At 40.3% G+C, this 18,193-nt stretch overlaps 1 protein-coding gene across 8 annotated transcripts in view; it reads left to right on the top strand.

The window, feature by feature from the left end:
- The window catches only part of ITPR2 (inositol 1,4,5-trisphosphate receptor type 2), a 439,774-nt gene that overhangs the window by 163,203 nt on the left and 258,378 nt on the right, over positions 1-18,193 (top strand). For all 8 annotated transcript variants that reach the window (XM_059682415.1, XM_059682414.1, XM_059682412.1 and 5 more), the window contains 4 exons: positions 8,194-8,387; positions 13,268-13,397; positions 15,404-15,461; positions 17,059-17,224. In XM_059682415.1, the coding sequence (XP_059538398.1) occupies positions 8,194-8,387; positions 13,268-13,397; positions 15,404-15,461; positions 17,059-17,224 (548 nt within the window). The remainder of the gene's footprint in view (positions 1-8,193; positions 8,388-13,267; positions 13,398-15,403; positions 15,462-17,058; positions 17,225-18,193) is intronic.

Raw genomic sequence — 18,193 nt, 5'->3', positions numbered from 1 at the left:
AGTGATTGTAGAATGAATTTCAGACCTTCATGTAACACCCATTACAAATGGCCTTCTGGGATCTCCCTCTAACACCTGAGCAACCGAGGTTTTATTGCTGCAAAAGGCAAGTCTCTCTTATTTCCAGCAGCTCCAATTATTAGGTCTCTTTTGTTAGGTGATCTGAAATATACCTCCCTCTAACTTCGAACAAGCAGCCCTGCTTTTGTTCCCCGGAGCCACATGGACATCTAATATCACTTTCACATGTCAGTTCTTTCTATATGTGAAATTGGTCAGCATGTCACCCGAGTGTTTTCTCCGCTCAGTGCAGTCATCTGCAGTTGCTTTAACACGCCCTCTTATGATTCATACATCATTGATCACTGGTTTGACCAGCACAGAGGCAAGGACAGCTATTTTCTCATTCATTTTGAATACTTTACTTTTGTAATGCAGCCTACTTGAAAATGCATGTTTCTGTTAATGATGAATAGTATTGATCCTTACTGAATTTGAACATAACTAAAGTTCTAATTTGTGCTGTTACATAACATTTTCCCCATCATATACTCAGTTGATTTAAAAAAAATATTTTTATTGATTTCAGAGAAGAAGGAAGAGGGAGAGAGAGAGAGAGAAACATCAATGATAAGAGAGAATCATTGATTGGCTGCCTCCTACATGCCCCCCAATGGGGATTGATCCCGCAACCTGGGCATGTGCCCTTGACCAGAATCGAACTCGGGACCCTTCAGTCCACAGGCCGACGCTCTATCCACTGAGCCAAACCGGCTAGGACTCAGTTGATTTTATTTGAACCTAAGTGCAGGATATTTTATATTTTGATTTTATCTTGTATTTAACCTATTAGTGTCCATCCTGTTGCTGTAGTTTGGGATTTGATGGAGTCATTCACTGTGTTAGTTAACCTTCCTTGTTTCATATTATCTTTGCATTTGAGAATCATGCTACTTCACCCATCATTGACAAAAATATTTATCTGGTCGAGGTAACAACAGAGCAGAGAGAAACCAGAGGTCCTTCTGTACTCTAACAATGATTGAGTACACTTTCTCTACTCTAACAATGATTTGAGTATACTCTTTGGCTATAATCATTGAACTCAAATCATATTTACATTATTCAACATATGTGCCTCTAAGAGCTTTTGTTGGTGATGGAGAGGGGAATGTAAAGGGGGTTAACTGGGAAAGGGCACAAAGGAGATTTCTAGAGTAATGAAAATGTTCAGTATCTGGATGACATGTGTGGTTTCTATGGGCAAAGACTTGTCAAAACTTCTGAAACCTTTTATTAAAGATCTGTGCATTTCACTATATTTAAATTACTAATTAATTTAAATTAATTGTAAAACTCATTTAGCATGTAAATTCACTTGGATTACCAACTATTAAGAATTAAAAATCAGCTTCACAAGTTAAAATCTTGAGGTTTCGAATATTGAAATGACTTTGTCAGTCTTTGACAGTGATGAAATCCAAAATAAGATGTAGAACTCAACCACTGTTTTGTATGAATTTCTTTTTCAACTCATCCTTTGAATAATACTTCTTTAGGGTGTGGGATGGGAAAGTTTCTGCTAAGCAGTCTACTTTGATATTCAGAAAAAGATGGGTAATAACACTACTGTATGTTAGTAACATGTTTTCAATAGGTTTTGCCTTTGTTCTATTTCTAAGCTCTTGGACAGTTGGAATCTGTAAATGGGTTATCAACACAATGTATTCAGTTAGTGTTTATTTGGAGTGAAGAAAATTAGGTGTCAAATTATCTACTTTATCCATTGAGTACTCTTTATAAACCGCTCCTCTGAAGGACTTTTCCTTTTAGAGGTGATATTGTGTGTCAGTCATCCATGGTGTAAGAAGCTATGAGCTATGATTATGTTTTGGAACCACATATATTCATTCATTAGTAAGGTGGTGATCACTACAATCAACACTAATAAAAGAGAAAAATGGTAATTGGCGTACGACGATACCCTTTTCATTGGCTAATCAGGGCTGTATGCAAATTAACTGCCAACAAGATGGCGGTTAATTTGCATATGTAGGCACAATGCAGGGAGGCGAAAGGGAAAGCAGGAGAAGCCCCCTGCCACTGACAGTGATCGGAAACCCAGGGGGGAGCTAAGAACTGGGGGGCAGGGCAAAGGCGGCCCTGGGGCTGCCTTTGCCCTGCCCCCCAGCCATGATCAGAGAATCAGGCGCCTTTTCTGCCCTGGCCAGTGATAGCAGGAAGTAGGGGTGGAGCCAGCGATGGGAGCTGGGCACGGTCGAAGCTGGCAGTCCCGGGAGCTAGGGGTCCCTTGCCTGGGCCTAAAGCGGAGCCCACGATCGCGGGGCCGCTGCAGCTGCGGGTCCCCGCTGCCCGGGCCGGATGCCTAGGCCAGAGGCATCAGGCCTGGGCTGGGGGCAGAACCAGTGATGGGGGGAAATGTCAGAGGCGTCAGGCCTGGGCAAGGGGCCGATCCTGCAATTGGAGGGTGATGGGGGTCAACGCCTGAGGGCTCCCAGTATGTGAGAGGGGGCAGGCTGGGCTGAGGGACACCCCCCCCCCCCCACACACACACCCAGTGCACGAATTTCGTGCACCGGGCCCCTAGTAGAATATAATGAAACTGAGAAGACTTGTTTTTCAGTGGTGTAGTGAAAGCATGCACATATTCTCCACTTTTTATTTTGAAATAATACTTTACAACTATGTGGCAGTTTTTATTCTTCATGATGGTTTTGCACATCTTGTATAATTTTTTCCTCACAAGAAATTGGAACATATCTTATTAGGATTAAGATTCTGAACATTGGATGATGAAGTAATTAGAGGAAGGTCACACTACGGTAATCTAAATCCTTCACTCCATTCAAGACCTAGGTCAAAATTATATTTCCTCAGTGAATCTGCTCTTCACTTTCCTTAACCTAAGATAATTTTCCCAATTAAAGACAATTTCCTAAGCAATTTTGTGTACTGCCCATGCTATATTAGTTGTGTCTCATCTGCCTTATATTTGTTCTTAATCTCCTTTTTGGACATGTATTATGTTTTCCTAGCCATATTGTAAATTCTTCTACTTCTCTTATGTCCTTCCATCCCTTGTGCTCATGGTATAGAGCCAGATGAACAGGGCCTTCTTAATAAATGCTTTCTGAACAATGGATGCCCTTAAAATTAAATTGTATAATATAAACAAAATTCCACAAGTAGTGTGTGGCCCATTATATAATCACAACTGGTTGGATAAGATCACTTGGGAATAATATGAGCAAATTGATTATATGATTAATAGTAACTCCACGTTTTCAGTACAGATTGTTAATTGGAATATTTTTTTTCTGCATTTGGTAGGTTTTCTGAGTTCTAGTATGAAATCTTTAGAAACTTGTAAGTTGATGGTCTTTTAGTGAAGCAACAGGGTGTGGGGGGAAAAGATGCACGCTAACATCGGTTGACTTTAATCTGAGGCTTTGTCACTTCTCCAACCCCCCTGCCCTGCTATGAAGGGTGTATGTGGCTTAGCAAAGTACATGGGATGCGATATGCGCTTAATAAAGGCAGATTCATTGTTTAGCTTTACCTCATTGTTATATTTTATAGTTTTTTTCTTTTCAACAAGTAAGTTTTAAAGTAATATGAAATCATACATATTTTTTGAAGAAATTTAGGGAAGTATAAAGGAAAGGAAGCAAGAACTCACCTTGATGAAAAACGACATGCCTATAATGTAATGACATTTGATTTTTATGCAAGCCTTATAAAAAAGTCATTCTCATTTTTATTAATTCATTTGTTAACCTAATCTTTTCCCTTTTTTTGGTGTATGAATCTAACAAGCATTTATTGACTGTTGGATTTCAGACATATTCTAGCTGTTGGAGACAGCACTAAACCAGCCCTGTCTTCATGGTGCATCTGTTCTTTTTTGAGGGGGGAGACAATAAAACCATCAACAAATATAAAATATGATGTGTGACAGTGATAATGCCATGACTGAGATGTAAGGCAGGTGATGGTAGTCCTTTAGAGCGAGTGACATTGATCTGAGGAGGTGATATTGTACCAGGAATCAGAAAGGACTGAGGGAGCAAGCGCAGTGGCCAACTTGGGTAAGGTAACTCCAGGCAAAGAAATAATAGCAAGTTTATTCCAGGCCCAGCAGGTGGAGTAAAAACTCGATGGGGACTGGATCTTTAGCTCTGCAAAAACCCTGTGCTCTAACTTGAAACTGGGAGTGCTGCTCGTCTGTTGTTCTTAGGGGGTTAAATTCTGATCTTCCATTTAATCCATGTTACCTTGTCCTCTGCTTACATTACTAGCTTAATTAAGGCTTGGATCTTGTGTTAATGCTTTTGTTTTCTTTGCATACAGAAAAGCTATTTTATAACCCAGACTCGTAATCACCTGGAGGAAGCACTGCTGCAGAGAATGTTCAAAACAGAGAACTCCAGTTCTAGAGTGTAGGCGTTTTCAAGCCAGCGGAGTTTAGAAGGAGCTGCTCAGCAGGGCTAGGAAGTAGGAAGACTTCCTGAGTCATATTTCTTTTAAAAAAATATATTTTTACTGATTTCAGAGAAGAAAGGAGAGGGAGAGAGAGACAGAAACATCAATGATGACAGAGAATCATTGATTGGTTGCCTTCTGTACACCCTATACTGGGGATCGAGCCTGCAACCCAGGCATGTACCCTGACAGGCTAATCGAACTGTGACCTCCTGGTTCACTGGTCGATGCTGAACCACTAAGCTATGCTGGCCAGGCTTGAGTCATATCTTTATGGTTTAACATCATTGTGTTTTAAATGAATTATTATAATAGCAGATGCATTTATTCAAATCCAACTGTAAAAAAACACATTTCAGGGAAATAAGAGTGGTTTTCAGATTATTTATATTTTGGCTTTTATCACTATAACATTGAGCTGACTTTAGTAGTCATAGAACAATGAAACCACTATGAACAATTATTCACAGAATTCTTCTAATCAAAAAGCTATTTCTCTTATGAGTGCTCAGAAGGTTGTCTCTTTATCTGAAATCTGAATAACTAGAAAATTCAAATTACCATTTTTATTCTATGTGCTCATAGGAGGAAAGCATTTCTCATATAAAGAGATAACAGTTAAAGATGACTTAAAATAAAACTACAATGGACATAAGTTAAATTTAAATCAAGTTAAGATCCTGTTAAATGTCTTATACCTCTATAAACCATACAACTGTTAACAATTGTTTAATCCAATAGTGATCACTGGAAGTAAAATGACTATTGAGTAGAGAAAAGTTAAATTACGGTTAGTACAGCTTTAGTGTTATTTAAATTCCTTATTGCTTCCCACTTCTCTGGAATTGGTAATGTAAACTTGGCTCATTGGAACCATCAAAGAAACAATGTATTCTCAATCTATTCCCAATCATCATTACTAATATGTACTTACTATATCTCTTGAGGGCTTTAGGATTAGTGCAAATATCTATATGATCATGTGATGGAAGAACTAAAAAATCCATCTGCTTTTTTTTTCCAAGCAATTCCTTCATACTTTTACTTAACAAAGATGACTTCCATACTTTCAAACCACTTCCATACACTTTATGCATAAATCCAAATTCTGGCTTCTGGGTTAGTATAAAAGACATAGAAAAGCTGAATTTCTAGGGTATAATTTGTCCAGAGGATTTATATTATAATACAGTAGCCGTTTTACTGAAAAATAATTATCGTTGAGAAGAGAACTAGTAAGGTTTTTTCTTTTGCAATGTTGATGCCTGATCATCTCTGACTCGGTCTAGAATTAGAAAATTTTCTGTAGAAAAATGGATATCAGAGCCTTGCCCGTCTGTGATTTATGTGGCGTTTGACTTATGTGTTTCAAGCTGTAGTCGTTCACAATTTAAGCACTTCTCACCACCAAGCAATCAGGAAATATAACATCTTTTAATTTGAGACCTCTGAGTTGGCCGTACATGGAGATGTCAGGGGAGTTTTGTGGTAGCCACATGCTCCAGGCATCTAAGCATGTGGTACAACAGGAATGAACCCTTCCATTTCATTGACAACATGTGTTACATATTATTATGTTTCTGGCCTCTAGTTTTTAATGTCTTGGTGACAGGATCTATATTGGGGAAAGGATTGTCTGGGCTAACTTTCTGTGTAATAATCGTTTGGATTAAATTGTTATTTTCCATGCAAATCTAAATAAGATGCAGACACTATGGGTGCCAAGGATTTCTGTGTGAAGCAGGGGTAAGAATAACAAAGGAGCCTGCTCTGCATTAGTGGTGAGAAAGCATCTCTTGGAGGTGAACACATATACATACTCAAATCAGGTTTCGGATAAATGTGTTGGTTGAACATGGATGACCCCTAACCATTGCCAGCAACCAGATGTGCATCCCTGCAAATCCATGTAGCAAATGGGGTTGGGGGGGAGGTTTGGAAATACAGTACTCAATTTCTATGGTGGTTTGAGAGCCACAGACAAGGAAGTATTCTGCCTTGAGGTTATTCTGATAAAATAGGGCTGTCTGAAATTCTTTGTCTCAACCTTATCCAAACTTGGAAATTATCTTCCATATTTTTTTGTTTCCCTTTCTCTCTCCCCACCACCCCATACCCCCGCTTTTTTTTTTTTTGCTTATGCAAATAGCAGTGTAATAAAAGGTCCCAGACTCTCAGAATGAGACCCCATGTTAATTTATTCCTGGAAGATGCCAGCGTAGGGAAAAAAAATGTTAACTTCTTTTCCTACTCAAAAATATGCTATTTGAGCACTACTCTCTTTTATGTATACAGTGGGGCCTTAAGAGTTTAATTCGTTCCGAGACCGAGCTCATTAAGGAGCTCGTTAACTCAAATTACTCTATCAACTCAATGCAAAAAATCTGCCGAGAGACAGCTGGTATCTCAAAAAACTTGTTAGTCGGGACACTCGTAAGTCGAGGCCCCACTGTACTAATTTAAGTTCTGGATAAGAAAATAAAGTTTAAAAGGCATTCCACCTTTCACAGTGTGTAAATAATAGTGGTTACCAGTGGCTCAGTGGTAATTGTTGTCTATCTGCATGGGACCATCAAGATTCTTATGAGACATCTTTTGAATATTTTCCTTTGCTTTGTTTGCCTTTTGATCCTGTAGGTATTCCCATAGTTTTTCATTCTTGACCTAGAGCTGATTCCATTGTATTTCCATTGTCCTTTTCTTGGTTTGCACCCTGAGACGCTCAGGGAAAGAAAAATTCTTGGCCAGATTCTTAGACCTTTGCTTGAGGCCAAGCTCCGTGAACACCCATGAAGCAAAGACCACTGTGGTGAAGGGAAAGCACATAGTTGTCCTTTTGAATCCTGGCTGCTTGTTGTAGGAATTTAGAATGCAGAACAACAGTCAGTCTGGAGAATGTAAATTGTAGCTGGGTCAGGAGGAACCTTCCGTATAGCAACTCCAGTGCGTGTAAGGGATGAGTGCACGTGTAATTTTATTGGAGGACAAATGAGTGAGAAGCCACACTCAGGAGAAGAGGCAGAAGGGGAGTGATCCCCTCACTGAAATGATCATGCTTCTCACTGATTTGTTTCCCTAATTGCCTCTAACAATTTGTGGATTTTGAGTAAAAGTTTTCTGTTCAGATAGGATGAAGGAAAGGGAACTATATTGGCTAACACATGCTTCCTCTCCAGATGGGACTTTTTCCTAAAATGAAGTTGGAACCATCCTCCTCATAAGCTCTATAAGCCATATGAAAACAGAGCTAAGGAAGTCCTTGGTTTGAGGGTAGCATTAGTACACTAGTCACCATTTAAATGTTTTCATGTCTCTTTATTGTGGAGATTAACAAACGTTCTTTTATGTTACTATAAAAGGTAGAGCCATCGGTGTGATTGTTGGTAGGAACTAATGTGTTACAGGACTTGATTTGGATGTCCTTAGAATTGACAGCAACTCACTCTTGGTGCATCATCTGAAAGCATTTTCTGAGAAAATGAAACTTTCACTTCTAAAACCTGTCATTTTGAAATGTGTCTGCAATGCCTTAACTTTATCAGCAAGGAAAGAGCCACAGCAGTGCCGATGCTGCCTTTTCCTGTCCTTTATACTCTGCCTGTCCTGTCTTCAGCCTGGGTGTGACCAATCGGATATTACGTTGTTTCTCTGGGGATTGAGTGTATTGACTTACGGACTCTTCTCATGCAGGAAACAATGTCATGAGAACCATCCATGGGGTGGGAGAGATGATGACCCAGATGGTGCTCAGTCGAGGCTCTATCTTCCCCATGAGTGTGCCTGATGTTCAGCCGAGTATCCACCCCAGCAAGCAAGGGAGCCCTGCCGAGCAGGAAGACGTGACCGTGATGGACACCAAGCTGAAGATTATTGAGATTCTGCAGGTATGTTGCCTAATGAAAGCAAGGTGACCAATACCTAACTGTACTGATTCGTTTAATTTCTTATACTTTTTGCTTCAAATCACTTTGTAAATACTCTGAAATGCTATGATCTAATTTTATTTTAAGATAATGACAAGCCTGGTAAGAAATCTCACACTGACACTATTTAATATATTAATTACATATTTTCATTAAATATATTAATGATGACATCTAGCAATATGGAGTGCTTTGAGAGGAATAAAACCTCTTTCCCATGTATTTTCTTGTTTAGTATTAACCCTAATTTACTTTTACCTTCATTTAAGATGGATTTCAGATCTGGCAAAATTAATGATTGAATTCTAGCCCTTTTTCTATTTTTTAATTGAGTTGGGCATGTGATTCCATGTATCCAAATTTGTCATTGTATCAAGAAACTCAAATATAATTTAATTTGTTATTAACAAAAATGTTGATAATTGGTTTTAATTAATTTTAGTATTTTATATGAATGACTATCTCTTTTTGTATTTTTGTTTCCAAGAAGCCAGGAATAACATGGGTATAACATATATAAAATCATATATATGTAATGCATATTTTTATATATAAATAAATATATAAATGTATATAAATTAATCTAGCTCTATGAATTTTAAGGAGGTAAATTATCATTCCATTGGTTTAGTGAATAAATTTCCTATTATTAATAGCTATGAATTCTTTCTAAAAAAATATATTCTATTGGTTTTTACAGAGAGGAAGGGAGAGGGATAGAGAGTTAGAAACATCGATGAGAGAGAAACATCAATCAGCTGCCTCCTGCACACTCCCCACGGGGATGTGCCTGCAACCAAGGTACATGCCCTTGACCGGAATCGAACCTGGGACCCTTGAGTCCGCAGGCCGACGCTCTATCCACTGAGCTAAACCGGTTCGGGCAATAGCTATGAATTCTTAACATTTTTTTTAAAGTTTGAAAAGTAATTTTATGATACTTCAATTATATGTGTATAGCATGTATTCCAGGTTTGGAGAATAAAGCCTGGAGTTTTCAAGGGTGCATTAAGATTCTGGATACAGTTTATTGTCTTCCATCATAATTTAAAGTAGACTGAGCTACCGGAAGTGGGTTAGTAGTCCAGGAAGGGCCTGTACATTTTTATTTAAAGTAATTAGATTTATAGTCACAAAAGGTTTTACAGTTCCTCCAGGAATTCAAAGGGCTGAATCTGAGAAATATTGGCAGGCCTCCCAACACTGTGTTCATCAGTCTGCTCTGGCATGGCTCAGTTGTTCGGGCATCGTCCTGGACACTGAAGGTTGCCGGTTCTATTCCCAGTCAGGGCACATGCCTAGGTAGCGGCACCATCCCCAGTAGGGGGTGTGTAGGAAGCCACCGATAAGTGTTTCTCTCTCCCTCTCCCTTCCTCTCTCACTAAAAATCAATAAGCTATTTTTTAAAAAACCCCTTAGTCTTCCTGTTCTGAAACTGAGAAAGGTTGCGATCCCCCAACCTGTGGACCAAATGAGCCCACAGCCCCTGGTTCTGGTTGAACTTCTGGTCTCTGTTTTGTGTGTGTCTGTGTCTGTGTCTGATTCACCATGTCTGTGTTCCTAGGTGCTGTTCTTGAATGTGTTTCTTTCTTAGAACATCCTCTTAAAGAATGTCTTTGGGGCCATGTTCCTTGTGCAAGTCCCCTGCTTTCTGCTGGCTCTCCCTCCTCACTCAGGGACTTCCTTTCTTTTCCCCATCACTTTACGTATCTCTCCTTTTTTGGTCTAATTTCTCTCTTATTTTCTCTCTCTATCTATATATATAAATGGCTAATATGCAGAGTGCCCCTGCGGGAGTTTGACTGGGAGACTGGTAGTTCTATTGCTCGTTATGATGTGCACTGACCACCAGGGGGCGGCACGGAATGAAGGAAGGCCCTGGCCAGTGGCCGGCAGCTGGCAGCTGGCAGCCAGCAGCCGGGGAAGGGAGGCCCCGGCCAGCAGCCAGAAGGAAGGCCCCAGCTGGCAGCTGGAAGGCCCTTATTGGCCCTGATCACCGGCCAGGCCTAGGGATCCTACCCGTGCATGAATTTCGCCCTCTCTCAACACTCTTTCTCTGTCTTTGTTTTCATTCTTCCCATCTTCCATTGGTTGCTCATAATTAAATATAGGGTGGGGCAAAAGTAGGTTTACAGTTGTGAGTATGTGAAACACAGAGTCTATTATTATATTATTTATTCATTATTATTTTCTATACAAATAGCTATAAACCTTCCTTTTCCCAGCCCTGTATGTTAGAGGAAGATAATTTTTTTACATTGGTTATATTTATAAAATACTAGAGGCCCAGTGCACAAAAATTTGTGCACTCAGGGGTGTCCCTCAGCCCGGCCTGTGCCCTATCGCAGTCTGGGATCCCTTGGGGGATGATCACTGCTGCCTTAGGCCTGCTCCCCGGGGGTATTGGGCCTAAGCTGGCAGTCAGACATCCCTCTGGCAGACCGGGAGCCCTCGGGGGATGTCCACTTGCCAGCGGGGAGCAGGCCTAAGCTGCAGTCGGACCTCCTTAGCGCTGCTGAGGAGGCGGGAGAGGCTCCCACCACCACCGCTGTACTGGCAGCCGTCAGCCTGGCTTATGGCTGAGCCGAGCTCCCCCTGTGGGAGCGCACTGACCACCAGGGTGCAGCTCCTGCATTGAGTGTCTGGCCCCTTGTGGTCAGTGTGTGTCATAGTGACCAGTCATTCCCAGTCGTTCTGCTGTTAGGGTCAATTTGCATATTACCCTTTTATTCTATAGGATAATTCTATGAAGTTTAGTAACTTCAAATAAAAATTAATTTTTCATTAATTCATATATTTTTTTAAATATATTTTATTGATTTTCCACAGAGAGGAAGGGAGAGAGATAGAGAGTTAGAAACATCGATGAGAGAGAAACATTGACCAGCTGCCTCCTGCACATCCCCTACTGGGGATGTGCCCGCAACCCAGGTACATGCCCTTGACCGGAATCGAACCTGGGACCTTTCAGTCCGCAGGCCGATGCTCTATCCACTGAGCCAAACCGGTTTCGGCCATTAATTCATATTTTATGAATTTGTTCTTTGTATAGGTTTAAAATAAAAATGCTATTTTTTCTAAGCACTTGCACTCTCACTTCTGCTCCCACCATGCTGCTGAAAGCTGCCAACTCCGCTGACCCTTTCTCAGGCCTTGTTTCCCATGTTCCGTCTCCTGCTTTGAAAACCCTGTCAGGTAGAAGCGGTTCAGACAGTCTGTGCTGCAGTGCTCACCGTGTGCTAATAAAAGAGTCTCTTTGGTGTTTTCTTTCTCCTCTAGAATATATGCTCTTCCACGGCAGATCTTATCTCCGTGGAACCCTGTCTGTACCCTTGGCACTTCCCTCGGCACCTTGCCTAACAAATGTTTGTTGAACTTAAGTGACCATAGCTGACATGGAGCATGTGTGCTGCCCGTAAGGGGCATAAAGGTCTAGGTGAAAGGGATTAGGAAGAGGGAGAGGGAGAGAGCGAGGGAGAGGAAAACAGAGGAAGAGGGAGGGGGGGGGGGGAGAGATAAGAGGGAGAGAGAGAATGAGCTTCAATTTTGGACCTATAGGTGTAAATAAAGTGCTGGGTGAGCAAAAAGGAGAACACTTGATTTGGGCTGGGGAACCAAAGAAGGTTTTACTAAAATAAAGGAATTTAAACTGGGCCTTGGAGGGTATCTCACAAGCAGGTTATTGGTGAAGGAGGAGACTATTCAAGGTGTAAAGTGGACACAGAACAAATGTGGGAAGGCTAGAGAGAAACCGTAGGCAACCTGTGCTGTTGGAACAGAGAAGTGGGAGAGAGAGAAGGAGAGAACGGGGACAGGAGGAGGAAGGAGGGAGGAGTGCGGTGCAATAGTGTCAGTGTGAAATAAGACGAGATGGTCGCACAAAATACCACGTTTCCTAAAATTGCTTGGCCATTGTTTACTGTCCACATGAGACTCATGAGCGTGTAGGGGGCATGATGATAATTGTCCTGGGACAAAGGTTACTTCAGGGCCTAGGGCAGGCACACTGGCGAGGAAGGAACTGTGTAGGACCACTTCTTTATTGTTTCCCTTCTCGACTCAGAAATTTATAGAACGTATTTTTCCTTCTCTGATCTCCACTGGATTCTACATGGCATGATTTAGCCCCCGATAGTTTCCTGATTATGTTAGCAATGTGTATGTTTGTTTTCCCAACTCGCTCATTGGCTCCTGGAGGGCTGTGGGCCAAGTGTTTGCATTCTTCATAGTGCTGAGCACAGACAGGAACCTGGTGGCACTTGGTTCCTGTCAGTGCGTCAGTAAGGAGAGCAAGGACAACAGCACACACCCAAGGAAAAGGAGCACCGGTGAGGCACATCCAGGGTATATGAGGATGCGCTGACTTCAGCTGCCCTGTAGAGCATAGGCCCAGGACTGATGGTGGGACAGCAGTATCCACACTACTATAGCTGAGACCTTGGCCTTCCTGTGCATGAATGAGGGTCACAGCGCCAGCATCCTCCTCCTAGACCCAATGGACACTCTGTGAAGTGCTCAGTGAAATGATGTCATCGTTACCGCTTCATCTAGACCCAGAGGATACCTCTACCTGAAATATTCAGAGAGTAATCATGGGAAGTTATATTTTCTTCTTTCAAAAACATGCTTTGGGATTTTATTGACATTGATTAATGAAAACACACCACTCTTCTTAGTCTTATGGCTGATGAGTGGTATGCAACTGAAGCCTTTACCAATAAACTTCTAACTAGTTCATGTGATATGTTGGTAGTTATGTTCTTGGTGTTGTGTAATGAATTGTATTTTTTAAACATTGTGCTAATCAAAGAAAATTGCTTTGTTTTGAATGTTTCTTGTAGTTTATCCTGAGTGTCCGACTAGATTACAGGATCTCCTATATGCTGTCAATATATAAAAAGGAGTTCGGAGAGAGCAGTGAGAACGCTGAAACGTCTGCCAATGGCTCTCCAGATACATTAATTCCAGCAGGTACCTCCTTTGTGACAGCTTTTACTATTTGCATTTTCTTTTCCCCAGTACTTGAAAGTACATTTCATATTTTAAAACACAGTAGTATTTCTATGAGACAAAATGTAGAAATAATCCCCATAAAATGTAGAAATAATGTATGCAGACATGAAGGGACTGAGTGAGGCAGGACATTAAATAACTTGCCTCAAATGGGAGGGAGGATATTTACTGTTAGTTGGTGCTTGAATGGTTTCTTTTTTAATCTTTAGAGCACTGCAAGGCGGAGGTACTGTTTATTGTGCCATTTTACAGATAAGAAAACCAAGGTCAGAGGGATCAAGTTGCTTGCTGAAGGTCATGAAAGTCGTGGAGCAGGGATTCTCTCTGAAGTCCCTCCAACTCCACAGACTGAATCTTTTAAGCATGATGCTATTTTGGTGAAAATCCAAGGGGATTTTTTTTTTTTTTTTTTTTGGTGGGGGTGGGTCGGGGGCCTGGATCAAAGAACAATGTGAAATACAGCCATGGAGAGGAAAGCTGTTTTGTAGGAAGCCAGTGCACAACTCTTGAATTAGGAGATGGCATGTCCCAGTGGTGTGAATGTGTGACTGTGGGTTTTGGTTGCCATGTGTGTTGTTTCTCACTTCTCATGGTTACAAACTATTAGTGAATTTCATTTTTCCACATTTAAACAGTATAAGAATAAAGCCAACCTGTCTCGGAGTGGAGGGCCATAATGACTACAGAGCATAAAAATAATTGTGAAAATTTCCTGACTATAGAAAGTATTTTATGAAACCTAAGAAATATTAAATTGCCATTTTTCTGGATAGTGAACTATGTGTTAAAGAATCAGCCAGTTAACAGAATTCTTTTTCTGGGGACAGGGCTCGTATGCAGATATGAAACGTTCTTCTAACCACACCACTGACAACATCAGGAACCCTCCTCTTTGTACGTCAATCAATCTGACAGGAATGACTCAGTGATTTCCAGAGTTTAGTTAAAATGGATGCTAGACCAAATGTTCCCCTGTCTGGCTCCGTCCCGCCCAAAAGGCAGCGTGCCTCTGCAGACGGGGAAGCTTGCCTAAGCGAGAAGTCACTCCTGGCACGTTTGCAGCAGTGTTGTTTTTATGCTTCCCAGAAGTGCAGAACCCCAAAGGGCTGTTTCCAGGAATGGTGTGGCAGGACCAGAAAGTCTTGCTGGCGGTTGCATTGACAGTAGCATAAAAATGACTGGCTCTCAGAAGCCAGACTTCTGGAAGCAGGAGCGCTAAGTGTCAGTGAAGTGTGGGAGGGAAAGTCGGGGGAGCACCCCCAGGAAGCCAGTTGTCTCATTTACCTGATTTCTTCTTGCATTGGTTGTATTTGCAAGACGGAGCTTTCTGCGGGAGAATTCCTTTTCCCTGTTTATGTCTTGCTCTGCTTTCTTTTTATGCTTTGGAGATGAGAAATAAAGTGTGTACTTGTCATTTAAACATGTTATCTTAATCAAGATATCTTCAAAATGTTAGTGATGGGGATGGGTGAGGAATCATGATGGGTTCATGTAAAAAAATTAAGCACTGTGTCCCATGAGAAGAAGGGATGGGATTTGAGAAGTAAGCTTAGGTAAAAAGACCATGCTGTTTTGGATTACCATGGAAGTCACAAGGTTCATTATAGGTATATTTTGATTCTTTCAAAAACATTATCCTTTCATGTCATCACCCATTTAAATGATGTATGTGTGTGTGTATGTTTAGTTGATGCACATATACAATCACCTATATGGGTGAAGCAACTTTGTAAATATCTTTCTGATCTTTTAAATATATCTTTGATTATAGCAATATATGTTAAAAATGTAAAATTCACTTTAAGATATTGATATCTAAGGTGGAACAGTATTATAACTTTTAAAACCTTTGATTTATGGTAATATAAAGAAATTGAGACAGAATATTTTTAGCTATATCACTATACATATTGTGACTTAATTACACTAAGATAAATAATAGATTTTTCCATTTATCTTTGCAGCTATTGTTCCTGACATAGATGAAATTGCAGCTCAGGCAGAAACTATGTTTGCTGGAAGGTACAGTAACATTTGTGTATCTTTATCTTGTGACTAAAAATTTACTTAGAATTTTATTGATATTTTGTTATTGTTCACCTCCTGTATCTATTTAATTTTAGATTATAATTTTTTTTGGCCAAAAAATGAAGCTGATAATTTACTGCAGAAGAGAAAGCATAACTTTTCTTTAGGGCAGGTAAAAAAAGCACAAGAGAACTGAGATCAGTGTATTTTCCTGAATTCTTTTCTTCTTTCCTCAAATAATGACAGCCTACCAATGACCTTTAACTCCCCTGGTAAGAATATTGCTGCATCTTACAAAACATTGCTTCCATACAGCTGAGAAATTTGAGGCAAGAAAGTCACTTCTTTCCATGTCATCATTAACTTTATATCTGAGAAATACGAATATTCTCTGCCAATTGGAAATATCCGTGATCAAAGAAATAAAATGCCTCTGGCATGACTGCCCAGCGCCTTGCTCTTTGTTGTTTTTAACTTGTGTCCTTCTTTTTCAGAAATGAAACTAATTTCAGCCTAAAAGGAAAGTAACATGTCTAAGCTACAAATGACTGAGCTCCTAGCATTCATTTTTAGTACAGATTTGCCACGCGAGCCTAAACAAGTTTATATACTAAGCCTTTTTCTTGCATTTTCTTTGGTTAGAAAGACAAACAAGAATGAAAGATCAAGGGAACCAAAAAGGATTTTTATCTGTAGCAAACATTTGCCTTTGCTTTGTTTTTCTATTGTTTTGCCCATTTTTGTTGTTATCATGTGTGTTTTCCTATTCAAGTATTTCATTATTCTCGAGAAGGGAGAAGAATAAACCAGTGTCTGATTTTCACCTTAAAATTAGTGGACTTTTTATCCAGAGGAATCTTGCTCAGAGTCCAAATATTTGAAACACACAGAGCTGCTGAGGGGATGGTGGGATGCGTGTGCGCATGCGTACTGCATCTCCTCAGCCCCCGCCCACCGGACACTGATTCTGTAGGCTCTAAGGCAGCGGTTCTCAACCTGTGGGTCGCGACCCCTGAAAATACATCCTGCATATCAGATATTTACATTACGATTCATAACAGTGGCAAAATTACAGATACGAAGTAGCAACGAAAATAATTTTATGGTTGGGGGTCACCACAACATGAGGAACTGTATTAAAGGGTCGTGGCATTAGGAAGGTTGAGAACCACTGCAGGGAAGCCAATCCTTGGTGTACATCCAACCTAGTATGTCTTCTCAATGGACGCTTTGGGTTGATTCACATTCCTATCTTTTTTCTTTGCCTCCTTGACTAACCCATCCCGGTGTGCCTGGGAAACAGAGCAAACGCTTAAAGCCCCACAGCCTGGAAACCCCTCCGTCCTGGACACCAGGGCCAGTGGGTCGCCCCTGCTTTCCTGGACAGACACAGGCTGTTCGTTGTGCTTTGTTTCCTTCTCAGTCACATGAGAGAAGGAAAAGTAAAAATGCCTCCCTTTTTTCTTCCCAATTATTTTTGGGGAGGTGTGGGTGGGGGAGAGCTATCTCAGAGTGCATACACAGTTTTAACTATCCATGGGCAGGTTTGATATAAACACAGTTTATTTCAGAATTATTTTTGGTTTTCTAGAAAGGAAAAAAATCCAGTTCAACTTGATGACGAAGGCGGCAGGACCTTTTTGCGGGTCCTCATCCATCTGATCATGCATGACTACCCTCCTCTGCTGTCAGGAGCTCTGCAGCTTCTGTTCAAGCACTTCAGCCAGAGATCGGAAGTTTTGCAGGCGTTCAAACAGGTGAGACTCCCAAAGCGCTGCTTCTAACACCCAACCTGACTCCTGGCTGCAGACTCAATGAGACTGTGCAGCTTTTCCGGGAGACACGTTCTGCTATGAGGATAGATATGGCCTTGTCATAAGCCAAGGCGTGATCTATTTTATAAAGAGTGCCCACAGGTGATTTTAAGTTAATATCTTTAATGTAAATGACAGGCAGTATGATTTAGGAAGGCACCACTAGGGGATAATGCTGTTTTGGGAATTTTGTTGCAGCTGCTGCTATGTTGACCTCAGATTTACTGATAAATTTGGGTAGGACAAGCAGTAGCACTGAAATATAATGTTATGTGATTGAAAAATGTTTACATCAAAAGAAAGAAATTATTGTGGCTCTAATCTTTATCGTCATTTTTGAAGGACATCGAATCTTGAGACTTAATGAATAATACCTAAGTGCTTACATATGTTCCACTAATATTTATTTTATTTATTAGAGCATTGGTCTTCATTAGGAAGCTTTACAAGAATATAAATTATTTTTTTCATTTTTAAAAAGTAATTATATAAATTGATATAATTGTGCATATATTTGTATGCCATATGATACATATAAGTTATGATAAAATAGAAGTTGATATCATGAGGTTTAGACTGTATTGGTATGTCCTTCCACTTATTTTTATGTTTCTACTTCTTTTAAAACAGAGAGAGTCTCAGAAAAATTAACTTTCGCAGTGAAATTAGAGTTAGGGTATCTTTTATTTCAAATCACTCTTTAGCACTTTGAAGAACTTTGTTAGGGTTCATTCCTTTTACATATGTAATTCTTTATAACATGTGAATATACTGGATAGAGTTTACAGATACTTCCAGGTAAATTTCCCCAGTCAATATACATCTAAATATCAATAAATATTCCAGTAGTATTAATCTCCAACTGATAGATAAATATGTAAAAACTTGCAATTTTAGACATAAATGAAATAG

This window comes from Myotis daubentonii, chromosome 2, assembly GCF_963259705.1.
Source record: "Myotis daubentonii chromosome 2, mMyoDau2.1, whole genome shotgun sequence".
Lineage (NCBI taxonomy): Eukaryota > Metazoa > Chordata > Mammalia > Chiroptera > Vespertilionidae > Myotis > Myotis daubentonii.
The sequence above is the reverse complement of the archived record's forward strand: the minus strand, read 5'-3'. Positions and strand labels throughout refer to the sequence as shown.